This window comes from Charadrius vociferus, unplaced genomic scaffold, assembly GCF_000708025.1.
Source record: "Charadrius vociferus isolate BGI_N301 unplaced genomic scaffold, ASM70802v2 scaffold414, whole genome shotgun sequence".
Lineage (NCBI taxonomy): Eukaryota > Metazoa > Chordata > Aves > Charadriiformes > Charadriidae > Charadrius > Charadrius vociferus.
Window position 1 is genome coordinate 1,786,304 of NW_009648079.1, and position 22,833 is coordinate 1,809,136.

General features: G+C 37.6%; 1 protein-coding gene across 1 annotated transcript in view; it reads right to left on the reverse strand.

The window, feature by feature from the left end:
* The window catches only part of LOC104285416 (multidrug resistance-associated protein 1-like), a gene marked incomplete at its 5' end in the record, with an annotated part of 36,244 nt that extends 14,841 nt beyond the window's left edge, over window positions 1-21,403 (reverse strand). The window contains 14 exons of the mRNA XM_009883870.1: window positions 1,108-1,294; window positions 2,373-2,540; window positions 3,060-3,236; window positions 4,651-4,777; window positions 5,217-5,283; window positions 5,775-5,859; window positions 7,101-7,247; window positions 11,822-11,959; window positions 12,571-12,636; window positions 14,111-14,365; window positions 15,921-16,098; window positions 17,130-17,287; window positions 18,707-18,848; window positions 21,357-21,403. Of these exons, the coding sequence (XP_009882172.1) occupies window positions 1,108-1,294; window positions 2,373-2,540; window positions 3,060-3,236; window positions 4,651-4,777; window positions 5,217-5,283; window positions 5,775-5,859; window positions 7,101-7,247; window positions 11,822-11,959; window positions 12,571-12,636; window positions 14,111-14,365; window positions 15,921-16,098; window positions 17,130-17,287; window positions 18,707-18,848; window positions 21,357-21,403 (1,942 nt within the window). The remainder of the gene's footprint in view (window positions 1-1,107; window positions 1,295-2,372; window positions 2,541-3,059; window positions 3,237-4,650; window positions 4,778-5,216; window positions 5,284-5,774; window positions 5,860-7,100; window positions 7,248-11,821; window positions 11,960-12,570; window positions 12,637-14,110; window positions 14,366-15,920; window positions 16,099-17,129; window positions 17,288-18,706; window positions 18,849-21,356) is intronic.
* Window positions 21,404-22,833: the final 1,430 nt, after the last annotated feature.

Below are 22,833 nucleotides of genomic sequence, written 5' to 3' on the forward strand. Positions count from 1 at the left end.
AACACGCTTCATGCTGTTTCTTCTCATTACTTTAGTTCCCCTTCCGTCTCTTTATTACCCTTCATGAAAAATACAGGTCTTCTTACATGGCTACCTCACACTTACATCCCAATACAGCTAACTCAAGACTGCTCACTGCTGCCTTTTGCAAATTTGCTGTTCTGTCTTTCTGCTCCTCCCTGTTAACCCCAGCAAATATTTGAGAGTGCTGGCTCCAGTATACGGCCTGAATTAATAAGCCCACAAGCCTGTGCATTGTACTTACCTACAGGCTCAATTTAGAGTTATAAGCTAACCGGAAACTAGCATTATAAATGTCTGCAGTCGCTTGTCTCTAATGGGAGTTTTCTGTGTCATGTGGAGAGATTGTTTCTCTCAAAATTAAATAACCACAATTAACATCCTCCTGATGTACATGATGAAAACAGGTCAGACTGTTTTGTCAGTGTACCTATTTCTTTCCCATAACTCTATAAAGAGCACACATTGAACAACTCAAGTGCAGAAGTAAGATAAGGCCCAAACCATGTGAATGACTTGTAAGTATGCTTTTTAAGGTACTATGCAGTATGTGTTTGCTTATGCTGTATACTTGTTGGCTGGAATTATTTCATAAGAGCAGTAAAAGTTTAATTTATTTTTTTCTCCTACAAATGGACCATATTCTCCTACTAGTTCTGCTGTGCTCCACTCTTACAGCAGTCTAAGGTGATGGAAACAGGAAGTATCCAATATAAAACAGGACATCATCTTTGACAATGCAAGATTAATTTGAAATACCCATAAGTTATTTATTTGGTGATAAATCCTTAGCAGAATCAAGTAACTTTACCAGGTAATTGATACAGTATTTAAAACTGGAAAACAGCTGCATAAGGCAGCTTTATCATGCATCCATTAGTTGAAAGAGTAAATCATTTGATCTCAAGACGTTAAAGCCTGATTTTTTTTCAGTTTATAACCTGTAATTCTATACCAAAACATAGACAGGAACACTCTATGTTCTCCAGCAATTATTCTATTCGTTTCCAGGAAGGGGAGGAGGAATATTTTGAGAAGCTTAAAAAGAAAAACTACTAAGCAAATACATTATACAAATTTTCTCACCTTCCATTGGTGGTGTTTCTTCACTTGAATGCTCTGCACTGAAGACTTGAATAAGCTCAGCAAAATTAGCTCTCTTTGAAAGGAGTTCTTGGTAGGTCCCCATTTGGCTTATTCTGCCCTCTTCCATTACTATTATAAGATCAGTGTGAGGCAGGAGTGTTAGGTTATGGGTCACCAATATACGAGTCTGAAACACAATGTTTTCCATTTTACCATATAAATACAAAGCATATATTAAAAGTAGACATTATATTATGATAACTGGAATGATATAATGGATTTTTTCTGGGATTTTGCACATTTGTCTACTTTATTATTATTGTTGTTATTTATTGCCTACTTTACTACATTACTCTTTTAATTGCTGATTGTAATGTCAAACTTTATGCTTATAGCTACTTGCTATTACTTGTACTTAACTGTTTTTTAATGTGTATCTTCTGCTCAGGGATAGTTTAGATCAGGTTTTAAAGAGAAAAGGTAGATACTACAGCTTTTGATATACTACATGTAGTTGATAGTCTTAATATTAAAATCGGCTTACAAGTCTACCATTACTGGAGTTCTTGCTTCTGCCAGATACTTATAACCTATGGAGCAAGTAAATTAAGAAAAGGGAGAAGGAAGAGAGGGAAAGTGAAAGACATTTACTTCATAGTAAGTAACATATTCATAATAGTAAATATTTCATAGTAATACATGTGTTTTGCAGGCATCAGCCAGTGGGAATAATCTGTACTAATTCAGAACACTCAGGGGAGATTTTTTACATGCTATCTTATCTTTCCACATGAGCAGTTTTTAAATGGGAGAATCTATTCCTTCTGATTCTACTTTCCACAAGGAATTTCTTTGTTCAGCAAGCAGCCTTTCTTTCTATAAGCTACGCTGGCTATAACCTATTTAATGCAGCGAAGCATCAAGAGCGACCACAAAAGGGCTCCCCCTGCCCTCCACATACAGACCACAGCACTCCTCAAGAACTGCCAGTAAAAAAGAAATGAGCAAATATTACATGAATCTTTCAGACTCCCGTATCAGGCCAGCTCTCCACCTTTTTTTTTCGGTCTCTGCTATGTCTATCCTGTAGGCTTCAAATTGGCACAACCAACTGTGCTTTTTATTTAGCTTTTTTATTCAGAATAGTTTTCATCAACACACTAGGTAAAAGATGAGCTTTGGCAGAATGACTGGGACTCTTACTGCGTCTGTTGTGTTGTACAAAGCAGTTCATCCCCAGTTTAAAGGAAGCCGTACTACTTTACCTTGCTTTTTAGGAGACCTGAAGGTCCAATTAGCTTCTCAAAAAGATGTTTCCCAACATGTACATCTACAGCAGACAAGGGGTCATCCAGAAGATACAAGTCAGCATTGCTGTACACAGCTCTAGCGAGACTCACTCTCTGCTTCTGCCCTCCACTTATATTGACACCCTAAGAAAAGAAAGGCAAAATAATCCACATTTAAATATAAAATACTAAAGAAGATCAGTGTATCACACTCAGTCTTGTCATTACTTTTTTCAGGTAATCAAAGTAACTTTTATAGTAGATATGAAAACAGAAATTTGGATTTTAAAGTAATTAGAGCAAAGTTTGGGCTCTGTTGATTAAATTTCCTCTCCAAAATAAGCAAATCTAAGGTACTTCAGAAAATTAAAAAATAACTATTATTTACAGTCATACAGGCATTTTTACAGTAGAGAGGAAACCCTTGGAGAACAGCACAGGGCTGACTCAAACTTTTGTATAGAAAAGAGCCATTTTAAAAATTAACAAGAGTTCAGAGCTTGAACAGAAGTCAAGTTCAAAGTAAGTAAGCTAAGCAGGGAGATGGGCTAGATGTACCTGGCTGAGCACTGATTAGTCATCAGCGTAAATTATCAAATAAATAATATATTAAAAAAACACAAAAGCCATAACTTAACTTATTCTGACACCTCAAATTCTTACCCTTTCTCCAATCTCTGTTTGGTCTCCATTTGGTAACTGTTCCAAATCTGGCAGTAACGCACAAGACTCTAAAACAAGTTCGTAGTATGACCTATTTAGATTTGCACCAAAAAGAATATTTTCCTGTAAACTGCCATTTTGAATCCAAGCCTGCTGAGAAGCATATGCCACTGAACCCTAAAAAGAATTGGAAACATTTTTTTACTTGGGCTTTCTGAACATAAAAAATAGCTGTCAAAAATAGGTTTGAAACTCCAGCTTTACCTCAAAGTGACCATTACTTCCAAAACTTGCACATTATTAAACTGTTCAAATTTTGACTAAGTCAGATAATAAAAACAGTATCTGCTGAATATTCCTTTATAACAGCTTGCCTATAACTATTGTAAGATCACATACTTTGAACAAAACTGACAGAGCTGGGACATATATTGAGCAAAGTCTTTCAGGGAAAGATTTCAGAGACAAACAGGCATCCATTGTAAGATTTATATGCAGCAAAATGGGTCTGTATTAGGTATATATCAAAATACAATTTGATTAATTGTATTTTTACATAACATGCTGTGGAATATGTCAGCCATTAGAAATTAAGGTTACAGTACAGGAATAACTAGAAATGCTCCTCAATCTTTTCTTACATTAAGCTACATGCCTTGTGAAAATCTACTAATTTTACAACAAATTGATAGTATAGATACACTGGTTGGGTATATGCCTTCCTTATTAGATTCCACTTAGATCTACTAAAGCTGATCTTTTTCCCATTAACTACTACTCAGATTCAGAACACCTCAAGTTCATATTCTTCCCCCATCCCCTAACAGTGACAGGATACTGTACTAGATTCCCACAGGAGTGGATTCTAGTTCAACACTTATTTTCAAGGCTGAGACACTTTTTTAACATGGCCACATCCACTTGCAACCAGATTAACTGATATTGTGCTTATCCATTGCTATTTATTGGCTCAAGCACTGTAGTCTGTCATCAGAGGTTAACTTCCTTCATACCTATGACCTATAAAAATTTTTCCTAAACTCTGTTCTGTGATGGGGACTTTCATTGTTCCATGTAACTACCACACAAATTAAGCTACAGGGTTTCCTGTCACTAGGACAGCCAGCACCTTGATTCCATCTCTGCCTGAAGTTCAACTTTTCCCTCTATTTCTGTATTGTTTATCTTCTCTACACGTGTGCAATTGCAAGAAAGATGATAATCTTCTACAACAGTTTATAACTGCTCCAAGTAGGTCATGTTTGTACAGCTGCACCAGCAACCATTAGATGTTTAGGCTCAATGTATTACTTAAACACTCATGATTTTTGCACTGGGTTATATATATTATAGAAAAAATGAAAATAGCTTCACTACCACTTAGGTTCCAAACAAAGAAAAATTGTTACACTGTTAACAAAGTGTCCTGTGTTACTTTTCTTTGAAGATTTAAGAAGCTGGAGCTACCCTTGCCAGTATTTCTACAACCATAAATAGCTGAGAAGGAAAAACTGCACTTTCAGACGCAGTTCTGCTAATTTAGGTATTGAGGAGTGGGGCAGGGCAGGGGGACACGGACAGACGATCTTACTCTTCTCTGAACTGTTCCTTCAAGCTTCTCCATTTCTCCAAGAATAGCAGAAAGAAAAGATGACTTTCCAGATCCAACCTGTCCCACAACAGCTACTAAAGAGCCTTCAGGAATGCTGACACTCAAGCTGGAAATATTGAGGAAGACAAATTAGTTATCCCCTTTGTAAATACTCCCTCATGTATGGGTTGTGGTCACCGTAAGAAAGAAATACTCTATTTTACCCTCAGAACAATGCAAAATTAGTACTTAAGTATGCAATTCCTTTGACTATGCACCGTTCAGAATCTTGCAATAATGACTTTAAGTATAAATTTATTTGCCTGCAAGTTAAGAGGTTGTGCTTTCATCTGGTCACAATAACATCAAATGGGAGACAGTCTAACCAATAGTCAACCAGTGGTCTTACTGTATTCCTCTCAGGCCTGTGGTTCACGTTCCTTCTTACTCTGACAATCAATGGGTAGACTTCTCATGTAGCATCTACTGTAGCCAATGTGTGATCCCTCTTAAGTAAAAAAATAGCTGCCAAAGGAGTTCATAAAGATAAGTAAGAAATCTCTTACTTTTTTAAGACTGGCAGGCCATTTTTTTCCCAGCGGAAAGAAGCACCAATAAACCCAACAGCATGATCTGTTGCAGTAAAGAAAAAAAAATAAATCAAAGAGTTGCTAAGCCATTCCCTCAGTTCAGTTTCTTAAAGATCATCCATATAAACTCATGTCCAATTGTTGTGGTTTGGCCTCAGGCAGCAACAAAGCACCACGCAGCCACTCTCACAACTCCCACAGCCATGGGAAAAAATGACAGAAAAGAGCAAAACTCGTGGGTTAAAATAGTGCAATTTAACAGAACAGCAAAAGGGAAGATGAAAACAAAACAATAACACCGATAAAGGGATATGAAGATGCGATTACAGTACCGCCATGCAGCGCACCACCGAACCCGCTCCCCCGCAGCCCACCCCTGAGTGGGGACTGCTCCCCCCGCCCCGGCAACGCCTCTGATAGCCCGGGCACGGGTCACCTGGGATGGAACACTCGCCCCCTGCCGGCTCCGGGGGACATTAACCCCATCCCTGCCGCAACCAGGAGACCAATTAAAAATTTATAACTACTGCTTACTTCCACTGTAGTTTTTATTGACATCCTCAGGATTAAGATCATCAGCACACAGAAAATCCTCTAAACGGCTCAGAGAAACTTTGGTCTGCAAGATGAACGTATACATATATAATATTTATAACATGCCTGTGCTCCATACTTTTTTAAATAATATTTAAAATTTTCTAGATAATATGGAAAGACATACTCATTCTCTTATTTGAAGATATACAAAAAAAAGGTGTTTAGCTATTTAAAAATTATTTTCCTTAAAGTATTAAACAATATAAACTGTGGGGTTTTTTTTCCTGAATCTATTGCTTGGTAGTTACAAAGTAACAGAGCATGCTTGACATAGACGTTAGAAGATATAGTTAAACCTTGAATGTCTGGTTCCTCTGACTCAATTAGTTTGTTTTTATAAACCTGTGCTGAAAACAATTTAGCTTTTTTTTTAAAAAAAAAAAAAAAAAAAGAGAACTAGCGCACAGTAACTCTCTTCATATAATGAATAAAGACAACATTTTACTGCGAGGGCATCAGGACATGTCCATCGCCATGCTGTGACAAAGTGAGATAAACTTACGCTTGTGCTAATTTTTAAGCTATTAGAAGTAAACTTTAGGAAAAGACAAGATTTTGATCTTACAGTATGCTAACCATGAATGAAATCAGATTAGGATGAGTACCTTCTCACAGTGGTCCCCTCCTTTAAAAAAAGCTGAGTTCTGTACAAACTGTGACAGAATACATTCATGAGCAGCTCATATAATATGCCCATAATAAAGTGTTAAAAGCTAGAAGTTCCCAACTCACACAGTAACCCTACCGGTGTACCATTAGGACTGAAGGTTGCTGATACAGTATCCTCAGCGGCTCTACTCCTTTTTCCTCTACTTCCTTCAGTGGTGACTTGAGAAAAACAGTATTGTAGAGTCTGCAATGGGTCTCTCCTACCTGGTACCAAGGGCTCCAATATATAACAACGGCTGAGTGATTTAAACATGTGCAGCCCAAATTGTTCATACTTTATCTTTGGTGGACTACGAAGAAGCAAAGTTGAGAAAGTAGGAGTAGAAGTTGAGTCTAGCCCACTTAAAGAAGAAAAGCAAGAAACAAAGCTCAGTCACAATTAGGTGTGCTACCCAATTTTCGTTCTACTTAGAAGACTGAGAGCCATCCTTTAAACTGCCTTCACGTTTCTCATTCCACAAAAATACAGTGCAGTTTCATCTCAATAAAATGTAACTTAAAATAATTAAATGACTTAATCACTCCTAGAAATAGATGAAACATGACAGAGTATAAACATCAGCCTTTTATAGCACTTGTTCATAATATGTGTACCTGGGCTACAGCAGAGATCACCGATGGTAAATCAAACAAAGGCAGTCGCAAAATGTTAAACAAAGAAATAGATGTAAAAACTTTAGTTGCAGTTAAAGCGTTCTCTTTGTCCAGATGAAAGAAAACTCCAAATGTAGCCAATGAGACCTTTTAAATAAAAAAAAAGACAAAGATATATCCAGAAGCAAAACCAACTTATAACAAAAATTTATACACAGATACTATTTCTGTTTGCATCTGAAAGGTGTAGGATCCCATTTCTGCTTGTGTATAAACTCTGTAACTGCTGCACATGGAAATTATTGCACAGCTGCAATACTGAGTGCAGGAATACTGTAATTTTAGTGAGAAAAAAAATACCTACTGTGCTTGACCCAATCAGATACATATGAAACTATATGAAGTAACTTTCCTATCTCAGGAATTGATTTCTTCATTTTGAAAACACTCAAACATGATGTTTCAGGAAATCCACTTTTCTTTTCTTTCTTCTTGTTATTGCTATGATGTTGGACATAAAATAGAATTATTTGCTGCATGTATTTTTATTTTGACTGCTTGAAATTTTTTTCAAAAATCTAATCACTAGTCATCAGAGAATAAGCACAACAGATACTCTTACACAACAGATACTCAAGCCTTCAGAATTATGCAGAAAAGCCTGGGTAAAACCCAACCTGTCCTATGGGGTCTCCTCTGCCTTTTATTGACTTTAGGAGTCCTAAACTAAACTAGTCATAAAGTAGAAGGACTCCTAAGAAAGTCATAAAGAGTAAGTTGGTTATGTCATTTCATTTAATTCAAACTTCAATTTTTTATCACTCACTGCTTCAAATATTTCAGTTATTATCAAGTTTACAGACTGAAGGATGGCCTTAATCCTCCCTTTCACTATTCCTAAGGAATATTCCTCTTCGCCTATTACATATCGTGGGCTAAGCACTCAAAGATGTCAGTTTGTACAACTGAGATTAATGGTTGTTATTTATCCCTAACGAAGGTTCCAGTTTGATCCATAGAATCATTTAGGTCAGAAAAGACCTTTAAGATGATCAAGTCCAACCACAAACCTAGCGCTGCCAAGTCCACCACTAAACCACGTCCTCCAGCCCTACATCTACACGTCTTTTAAATACCCCCAGGGATGGTGACAAAACCACTGCCCTGGGCAGCCTGTTCTAAAGATTGACAACCCCTTCAGTGAAGAAATTTTTCCCAATATCCAATCTAAACCAACCCCGGTGCAACTTGGGGCCATTTTCTCTTGTCCTATCACCTGTGGTTTGGGAGAAGAGACCAACCCCCACCTCACTACAACCTCCTTTCAGGGAGTTGTAGAGAGCAACAAGGTCTCCCCTCAGCCTCCTCTTCTCCAGGCTAAACAACCCCAGTTCCCTCAGCCGCTCCTCATAAGACTTGGCTCCAGACCCCTCACCAGCTTTGTTGTTCTTTGGACACGCTCCAGCACCTCAATGTCCTTCTTGTAGTGAGGGGCCCAAAACGGAACACAGTACTCAAGGTGAGGCATCATCAGTGCCGAGTACAGTGGGACAATCACTTCCCTAGTACTGCTCACCACACTACTTCTGATACAGGCCACGATGCTAGTGGCTTTATTGGCCACTTGGGCACACTGCTGGCTCATATTCAGCCAGCTGTTGACAAACATCCCCAGGTCCTTTTCCACCAGGCATCTTTCCAGCCACATTTCCCCAAGCCTGTAACGCTGCATGGGCTTGTTGTGACCCAAGTGCAGGACCCAGCACTTGACCTTATTGAACCTCATACCATTGACCTCAGCCCATTGATCCAGCCTGTCCAGATCCCTCTGTAGAGCCCTTCTACCCTCAAGCAGATCAACACTCCTGCCCTACTTAGAGTCATCTACAAACTTACTGAGGGTACACTCAATCCCATCGTCCAGATCATTGATAAAGATATTAAAGAGAACAGGCCCCAGTTGTGACTGATTACCAACTGGATTTAAATCCATTAACTACAACTCTTTGGGCCCAGCTATCCAGCCAGATTTTTACCCAGCAAAGAGTACACCCATCCAAGCCATGAGTAGTCAGTTTCTCCAGGAGAAAGCTGTGGGAAATGGTGTCGGAAGTCTTTACTAAAGTCTAGGTAAATAACATTCACAGCCTTTCCCTCACCCATCTTGTCATGGACAGAGATCAGGTCAGTCAAGTAGGACCTGCCTTTCATGAACCCATGCTGACTGGGCCTGATCACCTGGTTGTCCTTTATGTGCCATGTGATGGCACTCAAGATGATCTGTCCCATAACCTTCCCCAGACTCGAGTTCAGATTGACAGGCCTGTAGTTCTCCACCTTGCATCACCAAGTGGCTTGGTGAGCACTTCTGCCAGCTCCTTCAGTACCCTTGGGTGGATCCCATCCAGCCCCATAGACATGTGTGTGTCTAATGCTGTAGCAGGTCGCTAACCATTTCCCCTTGCATTACGGGGGCTGTATTCCACTCCCTGTCTTCCAGCTCAGGGGGCTGGGTACCCCAAAAACAACTGGTCTTACTATTAAAGACTGAGGCAAAGAAAGCATTAACTACCTCAGCGTTTTCCTTATCTTTTGTCACTATCTTTCCTCCCTGCACACAATAAGGGATAGAGATACACCTTAGTGCTCCTTCTGTTGCTAATGTATTTATAAAACATTTTTTATTGTCTTTTATAGCAGTAGCCAGATTAAGTTCTAGTTGGGCTTTAGACCTTCGTGTTTTCTCCTTGCATAACCTCACGACGTCTTTGTAATTCTCCTGAGTTTCCTGCCCTTTCTTCCAAAGGTCATAAACTCTCTTTGTTTTCCTGAGTTCCAGTCAAAGCTCTCTTCAGCCAGTCCAGTCTTTCCGGACAGCTCACCTTTTGGCACATAGGGACAGCCTGCTCCTGTGCATTCCTGGACTCCTTTGCTCTTCAGGACTACCTCCCAAGAGACTCTGTCAACGAGGCCCCTAAACAGGCCAAAGTCTGCCCTACGAAGGTCAAAAGCAGCCGTTCTGCAAAACCCCCTCTTTACTTCTCCAACAATAGAAAACTATCATTTCATAATTGCTGTGTCCAAGACTGCCTCCAACCATCTCTGTCCAACAGCATCCCTTCCCTAGTTGGCTCACTCACCAGCTGGGTCAGGAAGTTACCTTCCACACACTCCAGGAACATCCTAGACTGTTTCCTCTCCACTGTATTCTATTTCCAGCAGACATCTGGTAAGTTGAAGTCCCCCATGAGAGCAAGGGCTAGCAATCACGAGACTTCTCCCAGTTGCTTATAGATCTCATCTGCCTCTTCATCCTGGTTGAGTGGTCTATAACAGACTCCCACCATGATATCAGCCTTACTGGCCTTTCCTGATTCTTACCCATAAACACTCAACCCATTCATCACCATCATCAAGCTCCAGACAGCCAAAACACTCCATAACATACAGGGCTACCCTACCACCTCTCCTTCCTTGCCTATCCCTTCTAAAGAGTTTATAGCCATGCATTGCATCACTCCAGTTGTTCAAGTTGTCCCACCATGTTTCCATGATTGCAACTAAATCATAGTTTTCCAGCTGCACAACGGCTTCCAACTACTCCTCTTTGCTACCCATGCTGCATGCATTGGTGTAGAGGCACTTCTGTTGGGCTATTGATCCCACCACCTTTTCTGGGGGAGAAGCCCTAATTCCTATGTGACTGTTCTTATGTGCTTCCATGGTTTCTAACACATTAATAACCCTTGTATCTTTGCTGACACATGGATCTCCATCCCCTACCTCCACTACGATGGCAGACTGAAGGACCTCACTACCTCACTAGCACACCGTCCCTCAAACATTGGGATGCTGCCTCCAGGCTTATCTCTACCGATCCTGGTTTTATCCTGTACACCCATGAAATCTAGTTTGAAGCTCTTTCAATGAGCCCTGTTAACTCCTGTGCAAAGATCCTTTTCCCCCTTTGAAACAGGTGTACCCCGTCTGTCACCAGCAGGCCTGCTGTCGTGTAGACCACCACCAGATCAAACAATCCCAAATTCTGCCAGTCACACCAGGCTCAGAGCCAGGTATTGATCTGTTGGCTCTTCCTGTTTCTCCCCTCGTAATTCCCTGCAACTGGAGGGATAGAGGAGAACACTACTTGTGCTCCTTACTCCTTAACCAGTTGTCTCAAGGCCCCAAAGTCTCCTTTCTCCTACTTTCCAATGGAGTTTAACAGAGGGATTTAAAGATCCAAGGATCTGAATGCATTCCTGATAGAATTCCACTGAAACAATGCTAGGATCAATTTGGTTCATATTATTGGTTATTTCTTTTTCATGTATTTACAGGTTTAGTGTTTGAGGTTTGAGAAAGGACAGTTAAAAATTAAGAGATCAAAAATGCATCCCCTTAAAACTTAAAAAAGGAGAAGGATACAGTTGATTTCTATACAACAGAAACAGTAGGATTAAAACAGTGAAATGAGATTCAGGAGCTTTAGATTTGGTTTCTGACTTTCTAACAGGTTTTTAAAAGCTCGGTCAATTCAAAATGAATCTCATTTTGCTCCAGTCATATACATGCTATTCGAACCTGAGAATTCAAATATATTGTGTTGATAAATGTAATGTTTTGAGATACTGTGAGGCAATATATGGGAGCCATTCAGTTACTAACGCAATAGGGAACACAAGAAACAGTCCTGCATGAATTAATATTTTCATAAAACAAACCATAAAAGGAATACACGTCAATGTTAGCATGGAGTAAGTCGTCAGATACCCAGATGACTTCAAAACATCTACTTCCCGTTCTCTAATGCTCATGACCTTCCTTTGATACGCAGGTTCCCATGCATAAAGCTTGAGGATCTAGATAATCAAACAAACATATTTTAATAAAACAAAAAAACAGCGACCATGTTTCAGAAAATAAGCTTAAGCTCCAAATGTCATTTTCAAATTTTCAGCAATGCCAAACTACAAAAATCTGAATGAGTTACAAATGAAAGCAAGACCTGAGATAACTCAAAATGAGGTAGTTCTTATGGAAGATATACTATAGTCACTTTTAATTCTTCAGCTTTCAACTTGTCTCTTATGTATCACAAATGATGAGCTGGTCTATTTCAAAACAGGATAAATAATAAAAATGAGACAACTTTTAAAAGTGCTTTTCTTCCATGCTAAAATTTTACCCTGCTAAAGGTTTTCAGACATCTATTAACATATTTTACATTCTCAGTAAAAAAGTGATAGTAAAATTAATGCATCCTGGATAGTAAGTTTTTCAAACCAAATTAAACCAGTAAATATTTTCCAAAACCCCTTATGTTAAAGCATTATGTTAAACATTTTCTCCTTAAACTTTTACCATTATCAGCTGAAATATTACTCATAAAACCTTAGTTTTTCAAATAACTTACTTTCTATCTTTACAACCAACCAAAAACAACCCCCACCCATATTAGTTGTGGCATTACCTTTATTCCATGTAACATTTCACTTAGTAGTTTGACTCGCTGATCTGAATACTTCATTTGGCTTTTCTGATTGGAAGACAGCAATGCTTTCATTTTCCAATGAGCAAAAAAGATTTGAAAGTAAAATATGCAGTGTACTGTAGGCAATACATACCTTTTATGCTATTTTTACCTTGCTGAAAACCACACTAGCACTGCAGTTGTACCATTCACAGATACAAATGTAGTAAAAAAATTCATTAGATAGGATAAGGGATTAAATACATTAAAATAATTTTCACCTAATATATCTTAAAAAGTTCATTTCAATTCTTGTCCTTTTTATTTTTCTTCATATTGAATTAAAATCTTAACAGGCTTCCAATTCTCAGGGCATTCAGGAATGATAATATGTTTTTAATCTTCAAAATCACTAAGCAGCTAAATACAGACTCAGTAACAATATAGTACAACACTATATATACACATACATGAATATATACGTAGCACTATATGGATAAAAAACACTGTATACCTATATATGTATATATACAGGAGTTAGGAAGAAAGTTTCCTTTGTTACCAATCAACACATTGCTATTAAAAGAACCAAGCAAATAAACACAGAATTTTTTCTCACTCCTACACTATACTCAGGCTCTTCTGCACCTCACATTTTTCAAATATTAATTAACAGCGTCTTTAATGTTGTTGTGTTTGAATAAGTCTCCAAACAAGTTGCAAACTTTTAGACAGAATTATTTTATTGTCCTTTGTATTTCCTCTCTATCTCATATCACAGTAGGGATCTAAGTCCATATGTAGCTGCCAGACCTCACCTGCAAGAGAGGTAAGAGGGTTTGGGTTTTTTTTTCCAATGTCTCTAAAGTGTCACAGCCTTAAAAAAGAACCAGTGGAGACCCAGAGTCTTCACTGCATGCTGCACCAAAGGCAGAATAAGACAGAGACAAATTGCCTTGATAGCAATGCAAAACTTAGGGTTGGAGTATTTTTTTTTTCAGTGGAGCTCACAGAAAGTGTCATAGTAACAGGCAATGCCAAGAGAACTGTAGCATCAGAGATGCAGGAAAGAAGTCAGAACACATGCAGTACCTCTATGGGAACTTCCCTAATCTCAGGAGAACATGCTATATTTGAGTGAGCAGCTTAGTCTGAATAGTAAGAGTGGAAGAGGGCCATAATCCTACAAAATCCCTTATTTAATGGAATTAACTCATGCAATACACAAAAACGTAGCTATTTCCTAAATTGAGTCATAGAGTAACTTTTACTAATACAAAAGAATTGTTTCAGTATAATGAAAATTTAGGCATCCAACCTAAATACTAGTTTAGCTATCAAACACATGGCTTTCTTACTGCAGTTATACTCCCCCCTCAATGAAAACCAGCTGTGGCTTGGCATTGTTTATTTGTTTTGGGTTTAATTTAGATGTACCAATGGCATTCTTACGCATGCATAATTTACTCCCCTCTTCCCCCCATATTCCTACATTATGGCAACTTAACCTCTCCTTACTAAGCTTATTTAAATGTCTCACCTTCAGTCTTTTCACTTTGGCTGCAATAAGCGCATTTATAGGTATAACCAGAAGAAGCACTGCAACACCTGCTAGGACTGAGGGGCCAAGTTCTTTCCAGAGAAAGATGACAGCCATGATGACCTGAAAAGGTGCTGACCACAACAGGTTGATGTTTACAGTTAGCTCCATGAGTTGCTGAGCATCTGCTGACATCAGGTTAACAATTTCCCCAGTTGTATAGTTGCGACGTGAGGAATTCGCTAAAGTTAAGGCCTGCAAGCAGAAAATAGAGAGGTCACAAACAATTTTGATGGGTTTAGCTGCGCAAGAGAAGCTGAAAGGACAATAATTAGAGCAAAGTTGCACTCAGCGAAACAGCCTTGTAACTCTTTATAGTAAAGGGACGGGAAGCCATGGCACAAAGAGGGCACGGAAAGCCTCAGCTTTGGCCTAGCTTAGAACATCCCAGTGCAGGAACCAGCAACAGCAGGCTTCACAGCAAGCACACGTATAACCTCAGCGTGGCAGGCAGATACTGTAAGTCCCAGGTGTCACAGGACTGACACCCTGACAAACACATACACACACACTCACGGTCTCTCTCTCCATGTTAGTACCTCACATTTTTCCACTGTGTCGCCTGCAACTCCCGCAGGTAACAAGACAGTGCTGCAGCAACTCACTCCACCATCCATCCCACGTGTGAAGCACAACCTGACCCAGCATTCACTAATCAACTCTACTCAGAGAGAGCAAGAAGCTGTATCTCTACCCTGTAGCTGTGGAAACTTGACAAAAGACATGCCCACCCCAACTGGAGCCTCTATTCCCCTGTTCATGACCTGATGTACTGACATATCTTGATACATGACTTGAGAGAATGAATTCCTTCATTTAACTGATTAGCAACTTACAAGTAAAATTTTGTATACTGGTTCAGAAAACACCCAAGAAGTCTATGTCAAAAGATCAGTTTGACACTCTTGAGAAAAGAGAATGTATTTTAAATTAACAAAGACAGTATTTTATTTCATATTTGGATTATTTTTTGGCTTCCTTAAATCATGCTTAATAGTTAAATACTGCAGTAAAAACACCAACATGCCATGTTCATAACAAACACCAGCTTCATCTCATATGCTATATATTAACAGTATCGTAAACATTTTTATGTTTTGCAGGTCAAACAGCTACTGTTACTTCTACATTATTAGCACCTGCATTTCTTGTAGCTAATAATATTGCCACCTCAGCATACTTACTAAAGGTCAGATAAGTTATAGATAGATTTTCACAGCAGTTAGCTATCTTTTAAACATCTGGAAAGCAACAAACCTACTGGGTATTCAACAGAAAATGAATTTCAGTAAAATCCGGGGGAAAAATTCAACACCCAAAGGAGACAATGTGGAAAACTTCAGCTTTGCATATTCACTACTATTACATAGTAAAAACAGTGATCCCATATACCCTTACATTTTCCCAGACATCCAACCTAAAAAGTTTTCCCAGTTCATTCAGGAAATTTGAGAAATAAACCCATAATCAAAATAAGAAGAGTTCAGTTTCTCCATGTATCTCCAATATTATGCCTGTACAGGTGACTGGCAAAAATACATAATTTGGGGATTATAGTCTTATAATAGAAATGCTGCTGAAATTGATGATTATTATAAATAAATAATCATCAAAATATAAAGTCAATCTGTTAGCCTGTCACCAGTGTATAATGTTCTGGGTTTTGATCATGCTGGTAAACATATTGTCTTTTAACACCATGTGTTTATTTTAGGTTTTGTTTTGAAAGAAAAGTAGAATACGCGATTACCTTTTTGTATAGCAGGCCAACAACCGCAGTCTTGATTTTGACTGCAGTAAGCATGTTGTTACGCTGGTATAACTGATGAAGAAGAGTTTGTGAGAGAACTACAAAGAAAAGGGCAATGGCATAGCCACATCCACTCCCATATGAACTATGATGATTTTCACTGACCATTATAATTGCTCTGAAAATGAAGAAAAATAATTTTAAATTCTGTGCATTAAGTCAACAACTGACAATAAAAAGTTCAGTAAACTGACAAACTGGCAACTTGTTTAATTAAGTGAATTTTGGATCCAGATATGGTTGAAGGTCAAGAAGAAATGCAATGTTAAAAAAAGGCAAGTCCTATCTGTGTTTTCCAATTTGTTGGAAATTCTCAAATACTATTCTAGACAAGAATGTGCTATTGCTGACTTCACTGATAATGGAGTACAAATAAAGAATGGCATAAAACAAAACAGAAAAATAATTAGATATTTGTCCTTAGAAAGGTTGCCACTACCAAGTGAGAGAAAAAAAAAATAGTGTAAAATTCTTATTTTTGCGCCAGTAAATGGCTATCTTAAATAACCAGAAACTGTGATGTCTTCAAACAGATTTTATGGTTAACAATTTTGTTCAGGATGACGCTGATTCAGGTTATAGTTTGGAGGTTACAACAATAACTCTGTTCATTAACTCTTTTCTTTATAAACACACAGGTATTTGATAAATTCTTAACACCTCTATGGTAAGCACAATGTGTAAAAACCACTTCCATCAACCTCATGGTACCAACAACATGGTAACAACAGAGTCACTGCAGTTTTCCATTACATGCTGAAGTTGTAGATATTATTATATATTTAAGTGGGTTTTTTAAAAATAGAGATAGAAAAATATTGACAAAAAAGCATGGAAGTTAAATATCTTGGTACTCCATTTTTCTTAACATTTGATTTTGTATTTAAATATATTAAATACAATATTGTGGAATTGAACTTATACTGATTTTGTATCAGTCCTTTGGCTAAAAAATTCCTCATCTCTTTGAGCTTTCCCTCATTAGATCATTTTCAGATACTCACTGGGGTGGGGGGGAGGGGTGCGGGAAGGGAAAAAATTCTTTACACATCTAAGCTGTTGTTTAGTTTGGTTTTGATATTGGTAACCCTTTAGCTTTATTATTACTGTTACTCTCTGAACATAAAGAGAAACACATTAAAAACTTACTTCATTATTTGTGGACTCGTGAAAGCCAGAATGTCAGCTGTAGCTTTCAGAAATGCAACTTTAATCAATAAAAATTTAAATGTTTGCCATAATGGCAAAATCAAAGATGGTTTATGGAAACTTGTTTTCTTAAATAGCATTCTTTTGATGTAAGAAGCCTGCAAGATTACAAAAATATGTACAGAATTAAGAGAAAAAAATATTTTTTATCTTCACCCACATTTACAAATATAAAATATGTAACATTATAGTGTCCATCTAAAGCCATCACTGTACTTATGATCTGAAAAAGTACATTTCCTACAGTTAGAAGAAAAGCTTTGGGGCAAGAAATGAAGTCTGGTTTTATTTAGCCTGGCTAGTAGTGTTTCAGGAAAGGATAAATATAATTTCTAGGGTTGCCCCAATCATCGACGAATAAAACTAGAAAATAATTTAATTCTCAAATGATTACCACATGTCAAAAAAATTGTATCAGAAAAACAGAGGTAAACTTTACCATAAATGCATTATCATTTACAGCAGGCTTACAGCAACTTTCTATTTAAGGTTGAAGAACCTTTTTATGCTTCCAGAATATTTTCTCTTGTCAAGTAACTATTTTTTTCAGTTTGAACTTAGCTCAAACAATTGCAAATATTCTTACAAGGGCTCGAAAAAAAGAAGTTAGCCCCCCTTAACTACCACAGCGATGAAGGACAGGATATTTTTTACAGAATAATTACAGAATTTCTCACTTGAATAATAAAAACAGTATCTGAATTAAAAATTATCCTTATGAAAAATACTTTTGAATGCTTTAGTAGAAAGGGTTTGGGTGTGTATACCATCAGTGGAAGAAAGGGCAAATCTACAAATAGATAAGAAAAATACTGAAGAGATGCAGTAAGGTCAGACTCTGCAGGAGCCCTCTTCTCAGTAAGTCATTAAAAAACAAAAGCTACACTTTTACTGAACTTACAGGTCAGGTTTTCTCTCCTCTGATCTTCCTAACATTACAGAGCTCCTAGTGCATTTAAACTACAACAACAAAATAGTAACTGTGACTGAAACTGTCCAGGACTTTCACGAAAATCACACAGGACAACTCAAGCAAAAAACTCAAAGTATCTGTAAAACTCAATATTGTTAAAACTAAAGAAAACTAAAACCTGTTTTGTGTGTTCTGTAAGCCAGAGCATCTACTGATAAGCAGGCTGGTAATAGACTCCTCTACCTACCTGAAATACAGATGCACAGACAAGACACCGGGAAACAGACAAGTTCAGAGAAAAATTAGTCTGACAGTTTTGAGAAAAATAGTAATTAATCACTGAAGTAAGAGTAATGGTAGATTCCATATCATTTGAAGTGTTAAAATGTAACTGGATAACTTTCTAATAGGTAAGTCTGAACTTAAACGTTTGAGAAAAATTCTGTTGCCACGCTAGAGATCACTGATCCCAACTCTGAGTGGCCTTCGCAGTCTACAAAATGTAGGCTGTTCAATAAACAATAAGATTTTATAAATCATCTCCAGCTTCTAGACTCCTTAAATTTAGAAAAAAAATATTGCCTATTGTCAGAATTATAACTACCGTTAATCCTGGGGCAGACTTCTGGATTTCTTTTCTCCATTGCTTTTCAAAGCTAGGACACACACTGTATGGTGAATCACTTTCATTCAGCTCAAACAGATCATCCCTCTCCAATGGCTTCTTATAGCCTATAGATATTAGTCTGAAAGAAAAAGATGAATTTAGACAGCATGAAATACAGCAGCCAAAAAAAGCAGAACTACTAACTCCAAAAGTTAATAATAACATTTAGTGTATATAAATAAATTCTATAATCAAAATAATGTATGTAATCCTATAAAGGCTACAGACTAAGTAGTGGAACATACTTACCGTCACCTTAAATACACTGAACTTCAGCTGAATTAACAAGAGCCCAAGCAGATTGTCACATCTGAACAACAAATTCTGAGGAACCGTTTTACTGCAGAATCCGTCTACATTTCTGAGCCCGTATTTCTTTATAGGAAAATATACTATTTCATAAACAAATGTGTGTAGCATCATTACCCACTTATTCTTGTGATGTGGAATGAAATACCTTTTCTATCGCAAGACTGCATGATGTTACAACTCATCTTTAACCAAGGTAACAACCTTAAATTACTGGGTTTTAGCACAAGTACAACAGAAGTTTCCTTTGAACTGTTAAGATTTTGTTTTACCAAAGTGCTTTTATGCACTTAAGTGTCAACAAAAACTAAAATTTGTCTTAAAAAGGCAAATTTTAAAATGGCAAATTTTAAAAGGGCTGATGAATACACTGAACCTATAGGAACTCTGTTTGAAAGAACAATAGACAATTTGGAATTTTTGATGAGCACATAAAATTTATGACAACTCAAAGCAAACCATGCCATACTGTTTCTGAGGTGGGGAAAATATAAAAGGATTAATGCTGACAAGTTTCTAACTTAAAGTAAGTCAGTGCTGGGCTTGAGGCTACTGTGTGCGCCATTGTGCTTATCACAGGATGGAAAATAAGACTCAGAAACACTTTTTTTGAGGTCGTAAAATTCTGGTGGGGGTGGACCACATCTACTGAAGCTGTAACATTAATAGAAAGTGAATTTGCTTTATGCTTCATAAGTTAAGGCAAAAATAACACAGCTTCTCTCAGAGCCAGCTTTTGACACAGATGAGGAAAGCAGACTAATTGGTACTTGAGTGAGAACTGTTGTTTAGGAATTCTGCGTAACTCATCTCAGTGCAAAAACTCACTGCTGCTAGAGGATAAATAGACTTACCACATGCCCTTCACCCTTTAATCTCCAGATTGCCTGAATTCTAAAGAAACATAATATAGTGTTATGAGTTTAATGTAACAATTAATTTCAGATTCCCTCATCTAGATTGCAAGCACTTAAGGCAAGTATATATTAGCCATAATCTATTGGGTTTGCTTGTGACTGGAAAGATGGAACATATCTAGAGTTCAGAATATTAGTGTAATTGCATCCAGATAGTTATTTCATAGATAAACCATCTCTCACTGAGTAGAATGGAAGTCCCTTTTTTCCCCCCTCTTCTTTTTTTAAACATTGTTGAATTGGTTAAAAAATATGAAGGACAAACTAGCTTTAACATTTGGGTGAACACTGTCACACAGAACAAATAAATGTCATATAGAAGTGGTGCACTCAGTATACAGCATAATTTTCTAAAAAAAACCCCACAAATTTGTATTTATTGTGTAGAATGTAGGGACTGGTAAAAACCACAGCTACTCTGAAACTGATGGTGAACTACTAACTTGAACAGGGCCAGAGTTTAACCAAGTACTCTGAATCCTTGAAAAAATCTGATTGTTTTGTCTCAGCTTATTAATAGCAAATACCATTTTCCTTTTTTCCTTAAAATTAATAATACTGAATAAAGCAAGAAACAGTTACAACACTCTTAAAATGTTTTTTCTCACTTTTAGATTTTTGAGGTGTATATGTCTGACTCAAATAATTTTTAAAGAAGAACAAAAAAAGTTTAAAATGAGCAATAATCACAAGACATAACACATGAAATTGTTTGAAATAACATCCAAAATATTAAATGACAGGAAGCTGCATGACTTGATATAGTTGAACTTTCAGTTCCTATTTTCGAGTGGAAAATTTCCCAAGAAGCAAAGGAACTTTATTGGTATTTATGAGCCGGTGATCTACGGTAATAACATGTGGCCTGCCATAAAAGGGAGAGGAAAACCAGCATGAAATTGGCTACTTGGAAAATACCTTAAATGTACTACCGAATATTTGTTCCTGGAGATGTAGGAAATTGCTGAATCACTACATGGAGTATAAATGAAACCTTATTTGAATTTCTGTCTATTGCCAAACTTTACAGACAGATAATAAAATGATAACCTAATTTGGCCTATTATATCCCGTTGTCTAAAAATATTGCCTGTTGTGACAAAAACACTGTGCTTAGTTATCAACGACTACCTTTAAATAATGCTATTAGATAATGCATAAAATGACTGTTACTACGTATAAACAAAATATTTAAATATAACCTCTAAAAGTTGTAAACTTCGATTTTTGTACAAACAGCAAACAGCAATATCAGGCTTAGGCTCTGGGTCAAGCTAGAATGATGGCGTGGAATTCAAGTGCATGCTCGATAACTCTGTGAGCATCAATGAACATCAACAAGCAGTTTATTAAATTCTCACCTGCTAAACCAGGAATATGTTACTTTACTGAAGAAAAAAACATTCTCTTCAGGGCTGCGTTTCTGTTTAAAAAAAAGGAAAAAGTATCAATGTTACTTGAAGGACTAAAGAAGTAGTTGGGTTTGGGGTTTTTTTGTTTTACTAAACAAGTAGTTTTTGGAGCTATTTAATTCTGAGCTATAATAAGGTCTATACTTACACTTCTCCTGTTACCTTCTCCCACCAATACACTCTAAGACAAGGTATGAAGAATGAAAGAGATCTACAGTCTCGTGACTTACTAAAACACTTTAATTTGCTGTAAGAGGATATTAACCACTACCTTAGCTTGATTTTACACTGCTTACACATGCCCTAGAGTATGATCACACCAACAGTAAAGCACGACAGCTGGACTTGATAATCCTTACGTGTCCCTTCCAACTTGAGATATTCTATGATTCTATGTCCAATAGCAGCAAACCTTCATCATATCTTTGACAGTTAAAATTCTGTCCCCCCCCATTTGAAAACGTGGCTATTGGAAGTTGTTAACTGCTAATACCTAAAGAACAGCAAACTCCTTTCAGACCCTAAGAGATGAAGTACTACTAACGTGTACTGTACACATAAATGAGGAGAAGAATACGAGGCTGGTGCACTGCTGCCAGTTTCATAAGTCATTGGAGATAAGTGTAGTAGAGGCAAACAAGTATGAACTCTCCCATACTTCTTGAGGAATGTGCACCCACACCCAAGAATGACTTCAGCACACCTAGGGAGTAAACTCTGTCCCTCAGTAATCACCGTCTTAAAATAGTTTCTAACCAAAGATGCAGTTACAGTTCTTTTCGGCAGGTGGTGGAAAAAAACCACCTATCAAAAAAGGTATGCTGCAGGTTCCCTGAGATGCTGTACATTTTCCACAACAGTTTTTTTTTTTTGTACTTTCAGTGAAAAGCTGAACAATTAAATGATAATCCAAGGAGGAAAAACAAACAAACAAAAAACAAAAAAAACCCTCCAAAAACAAAACCACAAACAACCGAAACCGCAACAAATATGTATGTAACAAACTCCTGTAGGGAGCACACCTGCCCGTGCCTCCGATGGCCCTACACCATCAGGCATCAGCGTTGGCCACGGTCCATTAGGATTTCCGAATTTTCCACCCAGACGGCACGGTTTGTTTGAAACACGGCTTTTTTTTTTACCAGTGAAGAACACAGCAGAAGCCTTTGGGCACGGAGATTTCCTGCTCAACTCCATGACACAGCTCCCGTGTCCTTAGGAATAACAAGAAATACCGAAGGGAACCCCCGGCCCTCAAGATTCCTCCCTCCCTCAGAAATCCAAAAGGTACACACCCCGCCACACACCAGTTGCCACATTTCTTTTGGTGTGGTTTTTTTTTTTTTTTGGAACCAGAACCCAGCACGAATTCTACATGAAACCCCACCAGGTTTAAAGCAGTCACCCGGGGCTGCCCCGGGTGGGA